This window comes from Musca autumnalis, unplaced genomic scaffold, assembly GCF_047663935.1.
Source record: "Musca autumnalis isolate F117 unplaced genomic scaffold, ASM4766393v1 scaffold_4, whole genome shotgun sequence".
NCBI lineage: Eukaryota > Metazoa > Arthropoda > Insecta > Diptera > Muscidae > Musca > Musca autumnalis.
Window position 1 is genome coordinate 84,230,292 of NW_027411977.1, and position 18,438 is coordinate 84,248,729.

The 18,438-nt window shown below is 39.3% G+C and overlaps 1 protein-coding gene across 18 annotated transcripts in view; it reads left to right on the plus strand.

The window, feature by feature from the left end:
• The window catches only part of Svil (Supervillin), a 1,126,087-nt gene that overhangs the window by 276,950 nt on the left and 830,699 nt on the right, over positions 1-18,438 (plus strand). For 17 of the 18 annotated variants that reach the window (XM_073980344.1, XM_073980341.1, XM_073980337.1 and 14 more), the window contains one exon: positions 9,219-13,875. The exons of the other annotated variant lie outside the window; for it this stretch is intronic. In XM_073980344.1, coding sequence (XP_073836445.1) covers positions 9,450-13,875 — 4,426 coding nt within the window. In that variant the 5' untranslated portion in view covers positions 9,219-9,449. The remainder of the gene's footprint in view (positions 1-9,218; positions 13,876-18,438) is intronic. 18 annotated transcript variants of the gene reach the window in all.

Below are 18,438 nucleotides of genomic sequence, written 5' to 3' on the forward strand. Positions count from 1 at the left end.
CACAACCTTCAAAATACCAAAAATCGGAAAGTACTGTTCTATGGGGGCTATATGATGGCGTGGACCTATACCTACGAATTTCTGGGGGAAAATTTTGTACCCCAAACGAAGACTAAATACCAAATTTCAGCCATCTCGGTGTGATAATGAGGCCAAAACCTTAAAAATACCGAAAATCGGGAGATATCGTCCTATGGGGGCTATATCAAAACGTGGACCTATATAAACATTTTATGGTATAAATGTTTCTTAGCCCCTGGAAATCCAAAATACAACGTTACAACCGATTTTGTTGTCAAATGGAACTAACACCTTCAAAATATATTAAAATGACGCGTACTTTATATGGGGCGTTATATGGGGGTAATACCAAAACGTGGACCTATATAAACCAACTTTGGTAGGAATGTTTTTTGTCCTCTGGAGACACAAAATACCAAATTACAACCAATTCGGTGGTAAAATGGGCAAATATCTTAAAATTTCCTTTAAACGACGACGCGTCACGCGTCATTTTGTATTGGGGCTATACGAAAGCGTGGACCTACATATCCCGCTTTCAGTACCAAAAGTCCTACGTACATTTAATAGATTTTCCCAAAATTTCATCCACCTACGTCAATCCGTTCGGACGTTAGAGTGACATGGACAGACATGGCTATATCGATGTAGAATTGCACGCTGATCAAGAATATATATGGTTTGTGGGGTCTACAATGATTATTTCTAGTAGTTACAAACGTAGTGACAAACTTAATATACCCCCATCCTATGGTGGAGGGTGTAAAAGATACACAACAATTATGCCGTATATAAAATACACTCCACGTCAGTAGAATAGAACACCTAAATTTTTGTTAATGTTAGCTTATTTATCCCAAAACGAATGAATCTTCGTTTTTAATTTTGTGGGGATTTAAAGTCTATGATGTTCCGTATTAAACACAGAAAAAATTATGTTTCTAGCTTTTCGCGAAATGATTTTCTGATCAAATTTCAGATAGTACTATGAAAAATAGACATTTATTTTTGGTCATCAGGATAGAACAGTCACTTTATTTCCGCGAATTTGTGAGATATTAACGCCGAAATTTCTTTCAGTCGATAAAACAAGGCTTTCTAATCATTTTCCACAAAAGAAAACCTATAAATTATTCCGCGGACATCGAAATAACAGCGTTAAAGGGTTTAAATTGGCAGATATTTGAAACATCTCGGAATATCAATAGGAGTCGCGCAGTTATGTCATATTTCTTCACAATAAGATGGAATATGACACAGACAAGCTCGATGGATACAATCGAGTGCTTCGGATGCTGATAAGATGGAACATTTTCAAAATAATTATGAAAAGCGTCAAAATTTCTCATAAAAACCATGACGTGTTGTTCAATAAAACGGGTTTTCCGCGAACAAGTCTGCCGTTCAACGGTTTGGAAATATGCTCCAGATTTGAAGGAAGATAATCTGATACGAAAACAACCGTTATTTTCATACATTGAGAGAAATTTTAGTACTTTTTAAAACAACATACGAAACCTAAAACCTCAATTTCCATGACTGTGTTTTTCCGCGAAAACGGGTCTTTTACATTTGCCAGTTCAGTTAAAAAACTTCTAATTCGTAAAATCCGGTATGGAGAGCATAACCTGGTCCATTTATATTGGAGCATAACACTGTTGAGAACAGTCGCGGACAACGAAATAAGAACACATATAAAATTCAAAGTCCAAAGGGTGTGTTCAATTTGAAAATGAGCTAAAATTTCCCTCAGTGTATTAAAATAGCGGTTGTTTTCATATCAGATTATTTTCCTCTAAATCTGGAGCATATTTCCAAACCTTTAAACGGCAGACTTGTTCGCGGAAAAACCGTTTTATTGATCAAAACATCATGGTTTTTATGAGAAAATCTTATCAGCATCCGAAGCACTCGATTGTATCCGTCGAGCTTGTCTGTTTCATATTCTATCTTATTGTGAAGAAATATGACATAACTGCGCGACTCCTATTGATATTTCGAAATGTTTAAAATATCTGCCAATTTAAACCCTTTTACGCTGTTATTTCGGTGTCCGCGGAATAATTTATAGGTTTTCTTTGGCTGAAAATGATTAGAAAGCCTTGTTTTATCGACTGAAAGAAATTTCGACGTTAATATCTCACAAATTCGCGAAAATAAAGTGACTGTTCTATCCTAATGACCAAAAATAAATGTCTATTTTTCATAGTACTATCTGAAAATTGAGCAGAAAATCATTTCGCGAAAAGCTAGAAACATATTTTTTTCTGTGTTTGATACGGAACATCATGGACTTTAAATCCCCACAAAATTAAAAACGTAGATTCATTCATTTTGGGATAAATAAGCGAACATTAACAAAAATGTAGGTGTTCTATTCTACTGACGTGGAGCGTATATTGATTTTGTATCACGAATTTTTGTTTTCGAAATACATACGTGGGAAGAAATTTTGGAAAAAGTTTGTGAGTTATCTTGCAGATTAGCCATATTACGAGTAGGCAGGATTTTTGGAGCTTTTGGACAATTATCTCAGGAAGTATCGACTTACTACGGAAAAAAAATTTACCGTTGTAAAGAGATCATCTAGGACAACCTACTGAAGAAAATTTCAAAACAATCCGAGTGGAGCTTTTAAACTTCACTTTTTCCCGAACTTTGTTTGGGAGGTACCCAAAGGAGCGGACCAGTATAATCCCTATTCCAACCTGCTACTTGACTGGATGAAATAATAGGATGTACAAAGATTATAAACTCCCTGCCAGAATAATAATGCGGATTTGTAATTTTAGTTGGTGCCGTCAGGGTTTCTTTGAACTTCTAGGTCACTATATCTGGAGGTATAGACTTGCGCCCGAAAAAAATTGTATCGTCGTAAAGGTAGTCGCAAGAACAACCTGCTGAACAAAATTTCAAAATGATCCGAAAGGGACTCTTAAACTTCATCGAAGGCGTAGACCGATATAGTCTATCCTCGAAGCCGATCTATATCTAGAAGGAATAATACAATGTGCGAAGTTTGGACCAAATCGATTGCTTCCTTCGAGAGTTCTCGTTCATGCCATTTTACCGAAAAAAATTGAACTTTTGTGGGGGAGATACCCGAAGGAGTGGACCGATATGGTCCATCTTGGAACGTGGAAAAAAATATTACGAAAGTTAAATTTTGGACCAAATCAGCTAATGCGACTCTAAATTGTCTGAAACCAAGTTCGTCCAAACATACTTGGGGTCTAAACCATTATTTCGACTAGGCACATTTTTGGTCGTATCAAAGCGTATATTCCATCTTTAGCCTAAAGGCTGATGGTATGCAAATAAATACAACACTGGACACATTCCACCCTTTAATGTCACCTGCGAAACAGTTTTAACACCCTTTAGAGTGTAACGACCATCTTCTGTTCCTTATATCTTCAGTTGTTTTTAAGATACAAGTGGAAATCCTCACACAAAATAGTCTCTTTATAACGAATTTCCCCTTTAGTAATTCGTCAGTCCCCAAGTGCTACGTTATGGAGAAGTTTGACTGACTCACAAGCGCAGTTGTCAAAGTATTACCACAGCCGTCAAAGTACTACCACAGCCGTCAAAGTAGTACCCATGACCGATCGAGAAACTCTAAATGCTGCCAAGTCTCCCCATTTATCTTGCGCACCACCCCGGCGTATTGATGAAGCAATGTTTCAGTGTTCCTCTGTTACACGAAAAAATAGTACCACAGGAAAGGCCGTGGATTCTCATTATCAAAGTTTGATCGAGACCACTCGGCCCTTGCCAAAATACGGTAGAATCCTTTGACTAAAGATCTCTCAGCTCTCCCATTATCTGGACTCGTTCGAGAACTCTCAACCCTCATTTAACTAAAGAAAAATTCTAAACGAGAAACCTCTCGGACCTCTCGATTCGAATACTGCCGGCCCTCCCGTTATCAAACTTGTAGACCACTCGACTCTCTACTTATCTATACTTGCTCGAGACCTCTCGAACTTCGGCTAGCTACCACAAAATTCTATGTCAAGAGACATCTCGTTACCCAAATTATTTCGAGAGCTTTTGGCCCTCGGCCATGTACAGTAGAATGCTTTCACGTGAGACCTTTTGGCCATCTTGTTACCTAGACTCGTTCGAGACATCTCCGCTAACTAGCGCAGAATTCTATATCAAATGACTTCTCGGAGTAGTTACCCAAAATATTTGGAGGCCTTTCGGTCCTCGGTGTACAGGAGAATCCTTTGACTTGAGATCTCTCGGCCATCTCGTTATCTAGACTTGTCCGAGATCTTGTAAACTTCGTCTAGCTACCTCAAAATTCCATGTCAAGGGACATCTCGTAACCCAAATTATTTCGAGACCTTTCGGGCCTTGGCCATGTACAGTAGAATCCTTTCTCGTTACCTAGACTCGTTCGAGACTTCTCCGCTAACTACCGCGAAATTCTATATAAAGTGACCTCTCGGTCTTCTAGTTACCGAAAATATTTCGAGGCCTTTCGATCATCGGCAAATTAAAGTAGAATCCTTTGACTTGAGATCTCTCGGCCATAACGTCTGAGACCTATAGGTCCTCGGTTAATTATTGCAAAATTCTATGCCTAGAGACCTCTCGCTACCTTTTTATTTCAAGACCTTTCTGCTCTCGGCTAATTACAGTAGAATCGTTTGGCGTGAGATTTTTTGGCTCTCTTTTTATCTAGCCTTGATTGAGACCTGCCGGTCCACGCGTAACCTAAATTAATTCGAGATATTTCTGCATTGGCTAAACACAAAAAGACCCTTTGACGTGGGATCAGTCGGTATTCTTGTTATTTAAACTATTTTGAGACCTATCTGCCCTTGGTTAAGCACTGACAATCCTCTTGTCGTTAGACTCAGTCGGACCTTTTGTTCTTTCAAATTATCTCGAGACCTTTCTGCCCTTGCCTAAACACGAAAACAAGACCCTTTGATGTGAAATCAGTCGACATTCTCGTTATTTAAACTATTTTGAGACCTATCTGCCCTCGGTTAACTACTGAAACCCCTTTTTGCGTGAGACACAGTCGGCCCCCTCGTTATTTAAACTATTTGGAGACCTGTCGGCCCTCTCGTCGGACCTTTTGGTCCTCGATTATACGGAAAATCCTTTTACTCGAAACCTGCCGGCCGTCTCTTTATGAAAATCCCATGACGCGAGACCTGTCGGCCTCTCGTTATTTCAATTATGTTGTGGTCCTAATTACAACGGCTATCCGCTATTAAAATTCCAACACGATGCGCAAGATGCTTTCGATATGTGTCCACATTCGAGCGTCTTGTTCGCTGGCGCCATTTGGCTGTCTGTAGTAGTTTGGCTGTCTCCAACTGTGGGAACTGTGAAATTTTCGTTGATGACTGCCATCACTGCCCGATTTTGAGGTATATACCGTTGATTAATCCGGCACAGGACTTTACATTCATCAAGGGCTACATGGTGAATACGCAGTATGTTCTCGATATGTTCTCGTATGTTTTTAAGAGGACTGCAGCCTCTGTGGCAATCGTCTTGTCGTTGAAGATGATTCTCCCAGGATATACTTTACCACGTGTAGCCATCTGATCAACGGCTAGCGGCACCCTCCTACTCATCGCTGTCTATGTATTTTCTCTCGGAGCTATCGATATATCGGAGTGATGCTCCCTTATCCACGCTCCGGCAAACATGCTTCCACGATTAACTGCAATCCAGATATGTTATTGAATATTGGGATCAATCCCCGAGCTTGAATTTCCCCGACATCTACATTTCTCGGAGAGAAGACCTTATCTGCCACAGTATCACAACAATTAACTCTTGCTTTTGCATTGGGATCGATTGTGTTCCCTTTGTCTACATCTCGCCAGCAGTGTGTTGAACGGTGGTAACTTTCGGTTCGATGAGAAGCCATGTGAGCCCTTCTTAAGAGCTCGATGTCATCTGTGAGTGATATTAGCTCGACCAAGGTCTGAAAATCAAATAAGCGGACGTAGTGGCTATATTCGGGGCGAACACCATCGAATCGAATTGATGCATTGATGGCAGGGTGCGGTTTCGTAGTGGTCACTGTTTGCAGGTTGAAGTCGTTCGCTTTTTCTCGGTTATATTTGCCGGCAACTATAGAACATTTTTTCTAACTGGGCTAGACAAAGAGAACTACTCGGCACTCGCCAACCTACTCCAGTCTTTCTAAAAATTGTACAAATTCCCCTTCGTCAGAGAGGATCCAGCGCTGCACAACCTTTATAGTTTCGCAATCGTATGCCTCTAGTCGGGAAGTAGATTCCGTGGCAGTTAACAATTCTGTTGTGGCCACCGTTTTCTCCTCAACACTCAGCACTGTAGTTCAATTTTCAGTAGAGCTTTGCTGCCGCTTCTTCCGCATGCTTCCTAAATTATTCCACTGTTAATCCGTCTTTAGATATTCCTGTCGCTTGACATGACTCTGGTTTTAGTTTCTTCTGGTTTCGGGTTTTCCGCAGTACAATTTTTAATGGGGTCCCTGATCGGGTGAAAATTAAACAGCCAAAAAGTATAACGAGGGGTTTTTTCTAACGCTTATTTACATGGTGGATATTAACGTAGAGCTGTGTGGATTCTTACAATGAGTTCGACTTCCCCCGAAAAGTGTGCCAGGACATGATAGGCGGTTACTTTCAGAGACTCTCGTCTAACTCATTCAGTCTTTCTAGAAATTCTACAAAATCGCCTTCGCCAGATTCATAATTTCAGAATCGTATGCCTCCCGCCGGGAAGTAATTTCTGGTAAGGTTAAACATTCTTTTGTTAAACATTGATGGTTGAACATTGTTTTCTAACCCCAGTAGTAAATTTTCGGTAGAGCTCCACTGTAGCTTTTTCTTCAGCATAAACACTGCCAATTGCTTCCCCTTCCGTTAGTCCTTCCCTTGATATTTCTGCAGCCTGGCATCGCTTTACAATGACTCTGGTTTTAATTTTTTCTGCTTTCGAGGTTTCTGCTGTGCATTTTCGAGTTGGGTCCCTGCTCGGGCGCCAATTGGACAACCTAGCGGCCGCCCAATTACTCTAGGGATTTTTTATCGGGTCCCTGCTCGAGCTCCATTTGAACAGCCTGACTTCTGCGTGTAAAAAAAGAAACTACAGATTTTATCTTCACAAAAAAAAAAATCTTTCCGATAAACAGCTCTATTAAAATTTGTATTTTCTAACTAATTAAAATGTAACTCACTTTTTTAAAGACGCTGAAATATAAGTTATTACATTTTAAATAAATAACTACATGAACAAAAAAAGCACGTAAAGAAACTGCAAATGTTTGGGGAAAATGTCTGATAAACACGTTTGTAAATATGACAATTAATTAATCGCCAAAAAATCAATCAAAATTAAATTGAATATTTGAATTTGATTATCAAATCGTTATCAATTTTTTTCTGTGTAAGGCTAAGGTAAGCTTAGTGGCAGGCGCGGTTAGCTCAAGGACCCATAAACCTTATGTTAAAACACGAGTGGGGGGATTCTTACTGTGAACATAAGAATATGTGATGATGCTAGTGTTGGCAGAAGTCGGTTCAATACACATTAGCAGAGGTTTGCTTGATGCTACGCGGCTAGTACTAGTCGAATTGATGAAGCTCTGCTTAGTGTAGTCAGGTTGATAATACTCGACCTGTAGTAGTCGGATTGATAATACTCCACGGCTTGGTGTAACTGGATTGATGATACTCGATTGGTAGTAGCTTGAAGCGAATGAATTGTCGAAAGCGAACAGAACGCAGAACCAGTACAGTTTCATGTTCTATATGTTGTGGAGTTAAGAACGTTTTCTCTTTTCTTTCAATAACCCTGCAAAATTTGAAGGAAGGGGTTCCATGCGATGACGTGATTTCATGGCATCTTTTGCATTGGTTCAAACGAAGTCGTGAAAGATCTGATCTTTTCATTAGTATTTGAACCAATGCAAAGGAAGTCGTGAAAGATCCGTTCTTTTCATCAGCATTTGAACCCATGCAAAGGAAGTCGTGAAAGATACGATCTTTTCATCAGCATTTGAACCCATTCCATCGATTCAATAGAGATGAATTTTGTGTCTTTATTTATACAAATTTTTCTAAATTTATAAGATTACTTATTTACAATAGGATTGATGTTGTCGGAGACTCGAAATCAGAACCAACGTTATAAAAATTCTTGTCGTAATGATAATGTGATTGCAAAGTGTTGGTGAAAATGACATGCCAAAGCATTCGTATAAATGACATGCGAAAGCATTGGTGAAAATGACATGTCAAAGCATTGGTGTAAATGACATGCTTTGGATCCAAAAATGAGTAGCATCTTTTGGGGTCCACGCTCATATAAAAATTCATCGATGAAGATGCTAAAAAGATGACATGCCAGCTCACTTGCACCCATGATTGAATGGCATCTTTGGCATCGAACATTTTGCTGGGAATCTTTCTATAGACCAAAGGTCAATATACATATGTGTTTAATCAAAGAATTTTAACTAAGTAAAATGCATACCTTGCCTCTGACATCATTGGCATTTTTTATATAATTTTTTTTTTCATTAATGATAACCCTAATCAAACCACTGTATGCGATAATACTTTCTTTAGCTGACTTTAATGGGAAAGCCGATGGAATTGCGGCAATTATGAATAATTAAAATTTTCGATGAATTTTTTTCTCCTCCCCATGAGAGAATTATTCACTCTTGCATTGGTTGTTTATAATTTGTTTTGACATTCAAAACTAATTAAGTGATGATAAATATAATTGGCAAGCCATGTATGTTTGTACGTGTACTTACTTAATAAGTGCGTAAGCATTTAGACCGCCATAATGCGTCAACTTTGTTTTATAATTTATTACAGAGATAAAAACCATATGATAAGGCAAGGTTGTATGGAAGGTGTTAATGTGTTTTAAATTATTTTATAATTTATGTAAAATGGAATTACTTCTTAATGCAAGTTGGGAACAGTTTATCTGAGGTATGGAGTGTTAGGGGGAATTGTACGTATACGATTTCGTATAAAATCTCAATCTTTTGATATTCTAAAATATATTTAATGAAAGGGAAAAATATCCCTGAAATCAACATTAATCTCAACATTTGTATTTTTTACTATATGATGAATTATTCTAAATCTGCTTTACTGCTTATTTCCATATACTAATTTTCCATTTGTCTCTTTCTTTCCTTATTTTTACAGACTGTCCAATCATCCTGGCGACCACAATTGCCTCTGCCAAAAGAAATACAACTTTCAAATGAAAACATTAGTGAACTACAACACCACCACCCGCACCAACAACAACAACAGAAACAAGAAGAAGAACAAGAACACCCATCATATCAATACCAAAAACAATACAATTTCTATCCGCCACAGCAACAATACGACGTCGACAATCTTGACGAAATACAAATCGTTGAAAGCGACATGGATCGTTTTCACATGAGTGCCAATAAAAAGGATCCGTCATTAAATGGCTCACAGTTGTCGAATGCCAGCAATAATAACAACAATTCCAAAAAATGGTCATTTGGTCGCTTCTTCCGCAGAAATAAAAAAGAAATTGAATCTGAATCATCATCGGAAGATGATCGCAAAGCTGGCTTTTCACCAGCCCATAAATATCCACGTTCAAGTTCCGCCGCCACTTCAACGCCAAATAAAAAATCCAAATCCAAAACAGCAGCAATCAGTGGTACTGGAGGCGCAGCAAATCGCAATAGTCGAACTGGTGGTTTCGATCACATTGTAGTCAGTCCCATATCGGGTAATAATTCTTCGTCTACTGTGACATCTCCCGTGGTTGGTGGACATATAGACAATGAGTTCTTTTTACCCGTTGAAACGATATCACCAATGGGTTCCCAGGAACCTTTCTACCAAAACCAAACTCAGCGTTTGCATCACTCACAACAGTACCTGTCACATGGACCCCAAACGCAACAACAATTGCTGAGTAAATCAGCACATTCTTTGGACCGCCGGGCATCCCGGGCGAAGCCGCGTTCATCTTCCAAAGCCACTGGTCACAGCCCTCAAGTCGTTTGCTCTTCAAGTGAGGAGGAACTAATATCACTAAATTCCTCCACTTTTTCTAAATACCGCAGCGATGAGAGCATACACAGTGGTGGTCAGGGCCAAAATGGTGGCATGAGTCGCAAAAGTCGTGCAGCTCGCAATGAACGTTACTACAAACGACTGTCACGTGATGGCGAGGTTAGCCATGGTCAAGTGCCGGTTATGATGGCCCAGCAACCCACTCAGAGATGGAAGACCCAACCGGTGCCACTTTCCATCTATCAAGCCCCAGCAAATAATAGGCAACAACCTGAACCTCAGCACCTACGGTCCTCGGTGGATAATGCCTCAATCTCCAAGCTGCGTAACACCAGCAGTCTACAGTCTATGGCTCCCTATGTCCAATGGAATCCCCAGCAACCACAACAACGTCCACAACAACAACAGCCTTCCAGGAACTTGCAAAATTCTGTAAACGAGGCCAAGCGGAGCATCAGCTATGACAGTCACATCCACTTGCAAAATGTCAATGGTAGAATGCAAAGTAAACCCTTGCCTCCCCCACCGCCACCCAGAGATCCATTGCGAAGAGTCAATGTTGGCAGTGGACAGTTGCAGGATGGAAGTTCCGGTGATTTGAGACCAATTTCGTATGCCTTTGATCAAACCGGTGTACCCGTTCTGCCTGCCACAGGTCTAAGTGGGCGTTGTGTTTCCGATGATAAAATCTGGGCCCAACATCAGCCACAATACCAGTCGATACGATCACTGAATATTGCCGCAAATCAGGGTAGTGGCACAGGAGTGCAACCTCAAAATCGCCGCTTTATTACCCGGGCCGATCGTGATGCCCATCCTGGCAAAAAGTCCCTGCCCAATGGTTTGGATTTCCACTATGTGGCCGATGCCACACCACGTTCTCGCAAACCCATACATATGCTGGAACCAACCAACAAATCATCTGGTTATGTCGATGGCGAAATCGAAGAGCCTCCCTCATCGGGTATACTACGCACCACAAAGAGTGGTTTGCCCACCTCACCGACCAAAGTTAATGCCACCGATTTCTGGAAACGCCTGGATGGTTCAACACAAAATATTGTCACTCCCACACCAGCACCCCGCGGTCGTGACATGCAAAGATCCGCCGCAGACAGTGGCATTGCCGCCAAACCCAGATCTGTTTCTTCTTCTCGAGTCACGGAGTTGAGAGCCTATCCCATGCCCATGTACTCGGAGGTCTACAAACCGAATAAGACAAAGACAAGTCCCCAGCCCAGGGCTGCATCTCCACATCCCAATCAGGGTCAAGATGAGATTGATGGTGTTGTGTGCGGAAGTTTGCGCATTAAACCTGCCCAGGATAATGCCAGCAACTATGTGGAGATACGTAAGAAGGATAATATGGCCAAGTCCCGTTCAATGCCAGATCATTACCAAAGACGTTCGGGTGAATTGGGTGCCCCTCCCAATAAATATGAAGAATATGTTAATGAACGCAGGGAACAGCACCAAAATGCTCCACAACCACCACAAAGGAAATTGGTTGGCATACCCAATATACCACAGCTCAGTTTTCCCCGCAAGAAACCCGCCAATTTGGAAGAGGCCATTAACGAGCTGGAAGCCATTTATCGTTCACTTGGTCTAACAGAACCCCCAGAGGCAGCAGTAGAAACGACGACGAAAAAAGACCGGGTACCCACACCCAATGACTTTGAGAAATATGCTCTGGCCCATGCCGATGAGTATGATGATGACGATGATTCTCCCACCGGAGAACCAGATCCCATACGCGATGATGTGGCGTATCGCAACATAAAGTTGGCCAATTTGCAACACAAGACCGTGGAAAAACAACCACCCTTTGGCATACCCATTGGACCAATTGTGCCAGCTCCGAAAACGGATTATTTGCACGTGAAACCCAATATCCAAAATGACTATGTGCAGAAGGACACCAAGGCACCTGATGTAATAAAAGATGATTTGGCTGTGAGAGCTTTGCGTAAAGATCCTCTGCAGCCGCGAGAGAGATTCCAATATCCCTCCAGTGTGCTGCCAAAGAAAAATCGTGCCACTCGTACACAATCGGCAAATATTTATGCTCTGATCCAGAGAGATGCAGCCAAGCCATCTGGCGGCGATCTGCTTTCCTATATGGAACTGACAAGGAGTATAGATCGTTCGGGTAGTATGTCTGATTTACACAAGAAGGAACATACCACAGACGATATTCCCTCCACGCTGAAGTTGTTGCAAAGCTTGAAGGAACAGGAAAAGGAACAAAATGCAGTGGCAAATGCCAAAAAGGCTCATGTACCCTTTCGCCATCCCAGTCAGGGTGGCGCCATATGCCAATTGCCACAGAAACTGACCACTACCACCACACCATCCGTGGAGGAAAAGAAAACTCTTGTTGTCCATCAGAAGCCCACACCAATGCCCAGAAAATCCCTTACACCTGAACCACTGCATGGCGAAACTTATAAAATGGAAGAGGCACTCAATAAAATTGCCCAAGATGCCCAAGAGAGTAGCATTAAGTTGAGCCAAGAGCTACAGGAGCTACGCAAGGAGGCATTGATTACCCAGTCCAAGCCCAAGCGGCAGGATTCACATGATGACAAAATCGAACAAGATTTACAGGAGATTGAAAAAGTTTCCCAGGCAGCCAAGAAATGTGGCAAAATGCTATTGGACACCTTGCCGGATGGAGAAGAAGTAGCATCCGACGACAGCAATCGGGCGCCCAGAAAACTGCACAAAGAGGATAAACTTATTAAGGCCATTGATCAAGTATCGGAGGCCGCCAATAAGGTGTGTGAAAAAATACTCAAAGACATTGTTACCACCGAGCCACCTGTTGTAGTACAAGAAGCTGTGCAAGTGCGACAACAGCCGCAGCAGCAGGCACAGCATCAGCAAAAGTCTCCAGCCACAAGTCAAAATAAAAAAGATACTACCTCATCATTGGTAATACCAACTCTAATCAAAAAACTGGATCCCATACAATCGGATAAAATTGAGGCCATTGCCAGACGTTGTATGCGCCAATTGAGCGATTTGGCTGAGAATCACGACTATGACAATCTCAATCAGCCTGAAATAACAGTGGCCTCCACCTGTAATTTGGAAGATAGTAATATTAAAGGTCAAAGTCCCAATGATTTGTCAACTTCTACTCTTACAGAAACTCCAAAAGCTTTTGTGGCCACCAAGCCGCAAGAGGTGGGGATGATTGTCGAAGACATTGATCAAATTATGAGAGAATGTGAAGATCAGGCACGCAAACAAGAGATGGCCAAGACCAATACCAGCTCCACTGCCACCGCCAAAGCAGTATCTGCTGTCCAATCTAAGGCGGGATGCAGTGCCACTGCCTCCTCCATTTCATCTTCCAGTGATTGTTTGGCAAAATCATCTAGTCCAACGGCCAGTCGCCGTTTCTCTTCAAGCATTACCTCATTCAATCCGTATTCATCCAGTGATTATATCAAATCACCCAGTAGCGATTATCATGCACCCAGCACAGATCGTATTAAATCCTGCAGCACCACATCCTACGATGTACAATCGACAACGAGTGCTACACCGAACATAACCACCACGACCAGTGCGGCCAGCAATTTCAGCTGTTCACCCTCACCGCCACCGCTCAATCTAACACCCGTCAGTAACTGTAGTGCCACCTTGGCCTGTTCGCCGACGCAGAGGGCCCGTTCATCATCGCCCTCACAATACAACTCCTCCGAAGAATTGGCCATGATATTTGGCATTGAAGACAAATCTGCAAATCGTATGCCGCGTACTTCGAAGCTACAGAAACACTCAGGTAACGAGGCCACCACCACCCAGTATACCGCAAGCATAACACTAACTGCTGCATCCCCCCAAGAACATGTTGTATCTTGTACTGCTAATGAATGCTGCTGTTCTTCCAAAACTAATCCGAATGAATGTTGTTTGTTAACCCTAAATACTAAGAATAATCTGAATAACTCATCATCCAGTTCACCAACATCATCCACTAATACCAACAATGCCAGTAGTCCTCAGCAAATGTCATCATTAGCATCTGCTGCATCCACATCATCCATGTCGTCTAGATTAGAAACCATACCCGAACAAAATGTAGAAGCTAAAAAACACCACCAGGGTGTTGAGCCAGATTTCAAGTTTTCACCCAACTTTAATCGCATCTATGCTAGCCGTGTAAATATTTTGGTAGATAAAAATCTCAGCTCCGATGCTAGTAGTAGATTAACTAAATTTGATTCACTAAGTTCACTGGAAGAAACCTCCTCCAATCCGGATTCAGGAAATGTTAGTTTGGCAGATTTCCCCTTGAGTGGTAATACCGTTAGTTCCAATAGTTTGCAGTTGAGTTCTTCATTCAATTCCAGATTTGAGGTTAGAAATTATTTTAAAACAGAAATTGCAATTAGAACCGAGGGGGAAGAGGAAGACGACGAAGAAGAAGAACAAAGTAGTACAGATGAACAAAGTGAGAGAGAGGAAAGGGAGGTAACAGACTCTGAGGAGGAAGGGCATGGAGAAGAATTTCCACGTTTACCAACTGAAGAGGAGTTATTGGAAAGCCTAAGAGAGTCACAGTTAGAATATGAAAGCTCTAGTTCAGGAGAGGAAGATGATTTTGAATATCACCACATAGGACAGGGCAGGGAACCCAAGCTTTATGGTAGAAGGGAGACCACTGGGTTTGAGGAACGCATACAATTAGCCAGTGCTGAAATTATGGCTGAAGTTAAAGCTTTACAGGCAAGAAATCAAAATAAAAGCCTTGAGGAAGAACATGAGAATGTAGATTTTGTAAAGCCTTTTGAGTTAGGAGCTCAGGAGTTTTTAAATGAAACCATATGTGAACAAGATGGCTGCAGCCTAGCCGATGAAGAACCAACTATGTCTGGATTTTGTTTACCTTTGCAAGGCATGCTTAAGGAAACCTTTGATGTAGATAGTTCGTCTAAAGCTCCCAAGAGAAAACGCAGTATTGTCATGGAAACTCCACACATAGAAATGAATATCATGGAGGAGAAAATCAATTATGAAATAAATGTCAAACGTGACTCAAAGCCCTTGGAAGTGGAAGAAAGCTTTGCAGATCTCGTTTCAAAATGTTGTGATCTAGAAAAAGCTCTAAAAGATGAGAGAGCTTTTGGCGAAAGAGTTATTACTGAAGTTCCTAGTTTACAAGACTTGGCTCATAATTGTTATGAAAAAGCACAACAAAGCTTAGCCTCCAAACAAGGAGAAGAAGAAGAGAAAGAATGTAAGAAGTTCCATAATTACTATGAAAAAGGCCCTAAACAGGAAGAAGAGAAAGAATGTTGTGAAAAGGCTCCACAAAGCTTGGCTGCTAAAGAAGAGAAAAGGAAAGAAATGAAGAAACCATTCCATAATGATAATGAATGCCTACCCTCGACCAGTACCACAGTGAGAGAACAAAAAACGCAGCTTAATATTTTGGGCGAACAACGTGCCAATGCGGTGAACGGTTTGACACTGTTGGAGCACATAGTTGTTGCTTGTACATTGGGTCTAATAAATACGGATGATCTATTTACACTATTTTTGATTATAATTGGCATTATTATTGTTATAGCCATTGCCTTGTATTGAAAATGGAAAATTTCGAAAATTATGATATGGCAATATGATGTAAATTTTACCCAAAAAAAAACTGTTATATGTAGTTGGAATGTTTTCGTTTTCTCTTAGAATAGACCAACAAAGTGCACTTATTTATTTCGTTCAACACAAACAAAAAAATTGAAAATCGAAAAGGACTTTTGAATTTTGCCTTAAAAACAACGACATTTTGTTATACAATACTAGTGTTTAAATATAACTATTTTTTAATTTTTCTTTAAGTGCAATGATATTTTCAAAGAATATAAAAAAAAACTATGCAAAAGTGGGGTCAGTAAAATCTTGGTAGAGGAAATTAAAAAAAATTAAATGATTATATTAATTTAAAATTTAAAAAGTATTATTTTTAAATTTTTAAAACCAAGAATTTATTTTCACCCACTGTATAGCATACATTTTTACTAATTTTATTTGTATTTATATTATAATTTTGTGTACATATTTTTTACATCTCTTTTTTGTTTCATTTGTTTGTCGTTAATTAATTTTTTTTATTTTATGTTTATTATATTAATAATTTTTTTATTTAAGTTAAGACTGCAACTTGTGCCAATGATTTTACTTTTATTAATACTTATTCCATAACCAACATAATTATTAATAATTTTTATTTTTTAAATTTATCATTTACAATTTTATAAAATTTAAGTTTTTCTTTTATTATTTTCAATATTTCTTTCTTTCCCATATATTTTCAGCAAAATTTGTAGTTTAAGTGAAGCATTTAATAACCCATATATAAGGTGGCATTAAAATAATGTCACATTATGATGCTCTTTGTCATGTTTTAGTCACTTTTTTTTGATTTGAAATTTCGCAAAATTTCTAATATTGCAATATTTGTATTTACTTTCGAAAAGCATTTTGATCATATGAAATTGATTTTTTAAAAAATATTATTATTAATATTTTAAAATATAACAATAATCTCTTAATTTTGTCACTATTTTTAAGTTAATTTAAAACCCATTCATAATTATTGTTTTAAGTTGTAATTTAATTTACAAAATGATACAGAAAAAATATTTTGAAAAAAAAACACAATAAAAAACTATTTAAAAACAATTTTTTTTTGCAAAACTTTTAAATTTGAATTTTTATTTTCTAATTTTTGTTCCCAAGGAAGCAGTTTCAAGTATTTCATAGCTCAGATATAGAGTTGTACAATCTAGTTCATTTGAAAGATCTAGTTCAATAGTTCAGCTCTTTTAACTGAACTAGTTCAGTAATCTAGTTCATAGTTCACTATCCAGTTCATTCGGATCATAATCGGTCAATCAAACGCACACATACACCAAATACATAGAAACAAACAATAGAATAATATGATTTAACTACACCAGAACAAAAATATTACATTTACGTGTTTTATTCCATTTATAAAGAAAGATTAAGTTGGTATTAATTTAAGAAAACACGTCCATCATTTAGGTGGCTGGCAAAAATCTTATGTTGTGTGTGTGTAGAAACTATCAATGCGAAAAAGCTTTGTGTGTGTTTTCTTTTTATTTATTTTTCCTATCCAGAACAAGGCACATTCAATATGGAAATATGTGGAATTTGTTGTGTTTTTGAAGAAATCTTCACTTTCGAACAGCTATTCATTGTACCTTGATCCAAAACGTAAACAAACTCATCACATTACGAAGGCATCACTTAACACTGACGACGGCGTAACTTTATGCATATGTGAAAGACATGTGAACTAGATTGTGAATCGTTCGTTCGTTGATCGTACGGTCGCCGACTGATTATAGTTCAGTGAACTATTGAACTATAATGAACTATATCGACTGATCTAGTTCATACGCTCTATTCAATGAATCGTTCAATTGAACTAGTTCGTTCATGAACTATACAACTCTACTCAGATATACCCTTTCATAGCTTATTTATTATATGATGAAGATTTACAAAAACAAAAATACTTTTTGATGAGGCTAGTACCAGGGATGGTTCGTATGCATTTTTGGGTTGTACATTGTCTAGAAGTTGTAAATATCGAATAACATACTTCTATGGAGCTATTTCATGCGTCTTCGTTCTAAAACTTTTATGAGTCTGCTGATTTGAAATTTCTGATTTCGAAATTTCTGCCAGATTGTTTGCATTTTTTTTAATTTTTGGAGTAGTTTCAAATTAAATCTGTATATAAATGGCGTCCCAACTAGAACGCAATTTTTAAATTCGAAATAAAACACAGATATTAAAAAAAATTGTGAAACTTTATTATATCGTAAAGTAGACAGAATGAGGTTATGTATGGAACTAGATATCGTGCAGATGGCCGCCGCAGCTTTGCTGACACACACGCGATTTTTTTAAGAAATTTTCAATGACCGTTTTGCATAAATGCTGCGGTATTTCATTAATGCAACGTCCAATTTCCTCTTTTAAGGCTTGCGTCGTCGTCGGCTTTTTCGCCTAAAACATCGACTTCAAAAAACCCCAAAGAAAAAAATCTAAAGGTGTTAAATCGCACGATCTAGGCGGTCTCCAAGACGCGAAATAAACGACCGGGAAATGACTGACGCAGCAATTTGCTGAGCTCGGTGTCGAATTGAGGTGGATGGAGTTTGAGCGACATCATCACGTACAGCTGTGATCTTTTCGGCCGATCGAACTGGTCGAAGGCGCGTTGTTGTCTTTACATCAATAACAGACCCAGTTTCGGCAAATTTATCCATTAATCTCTTTACAGTTGACTCTTTTGGAGCATTATAAA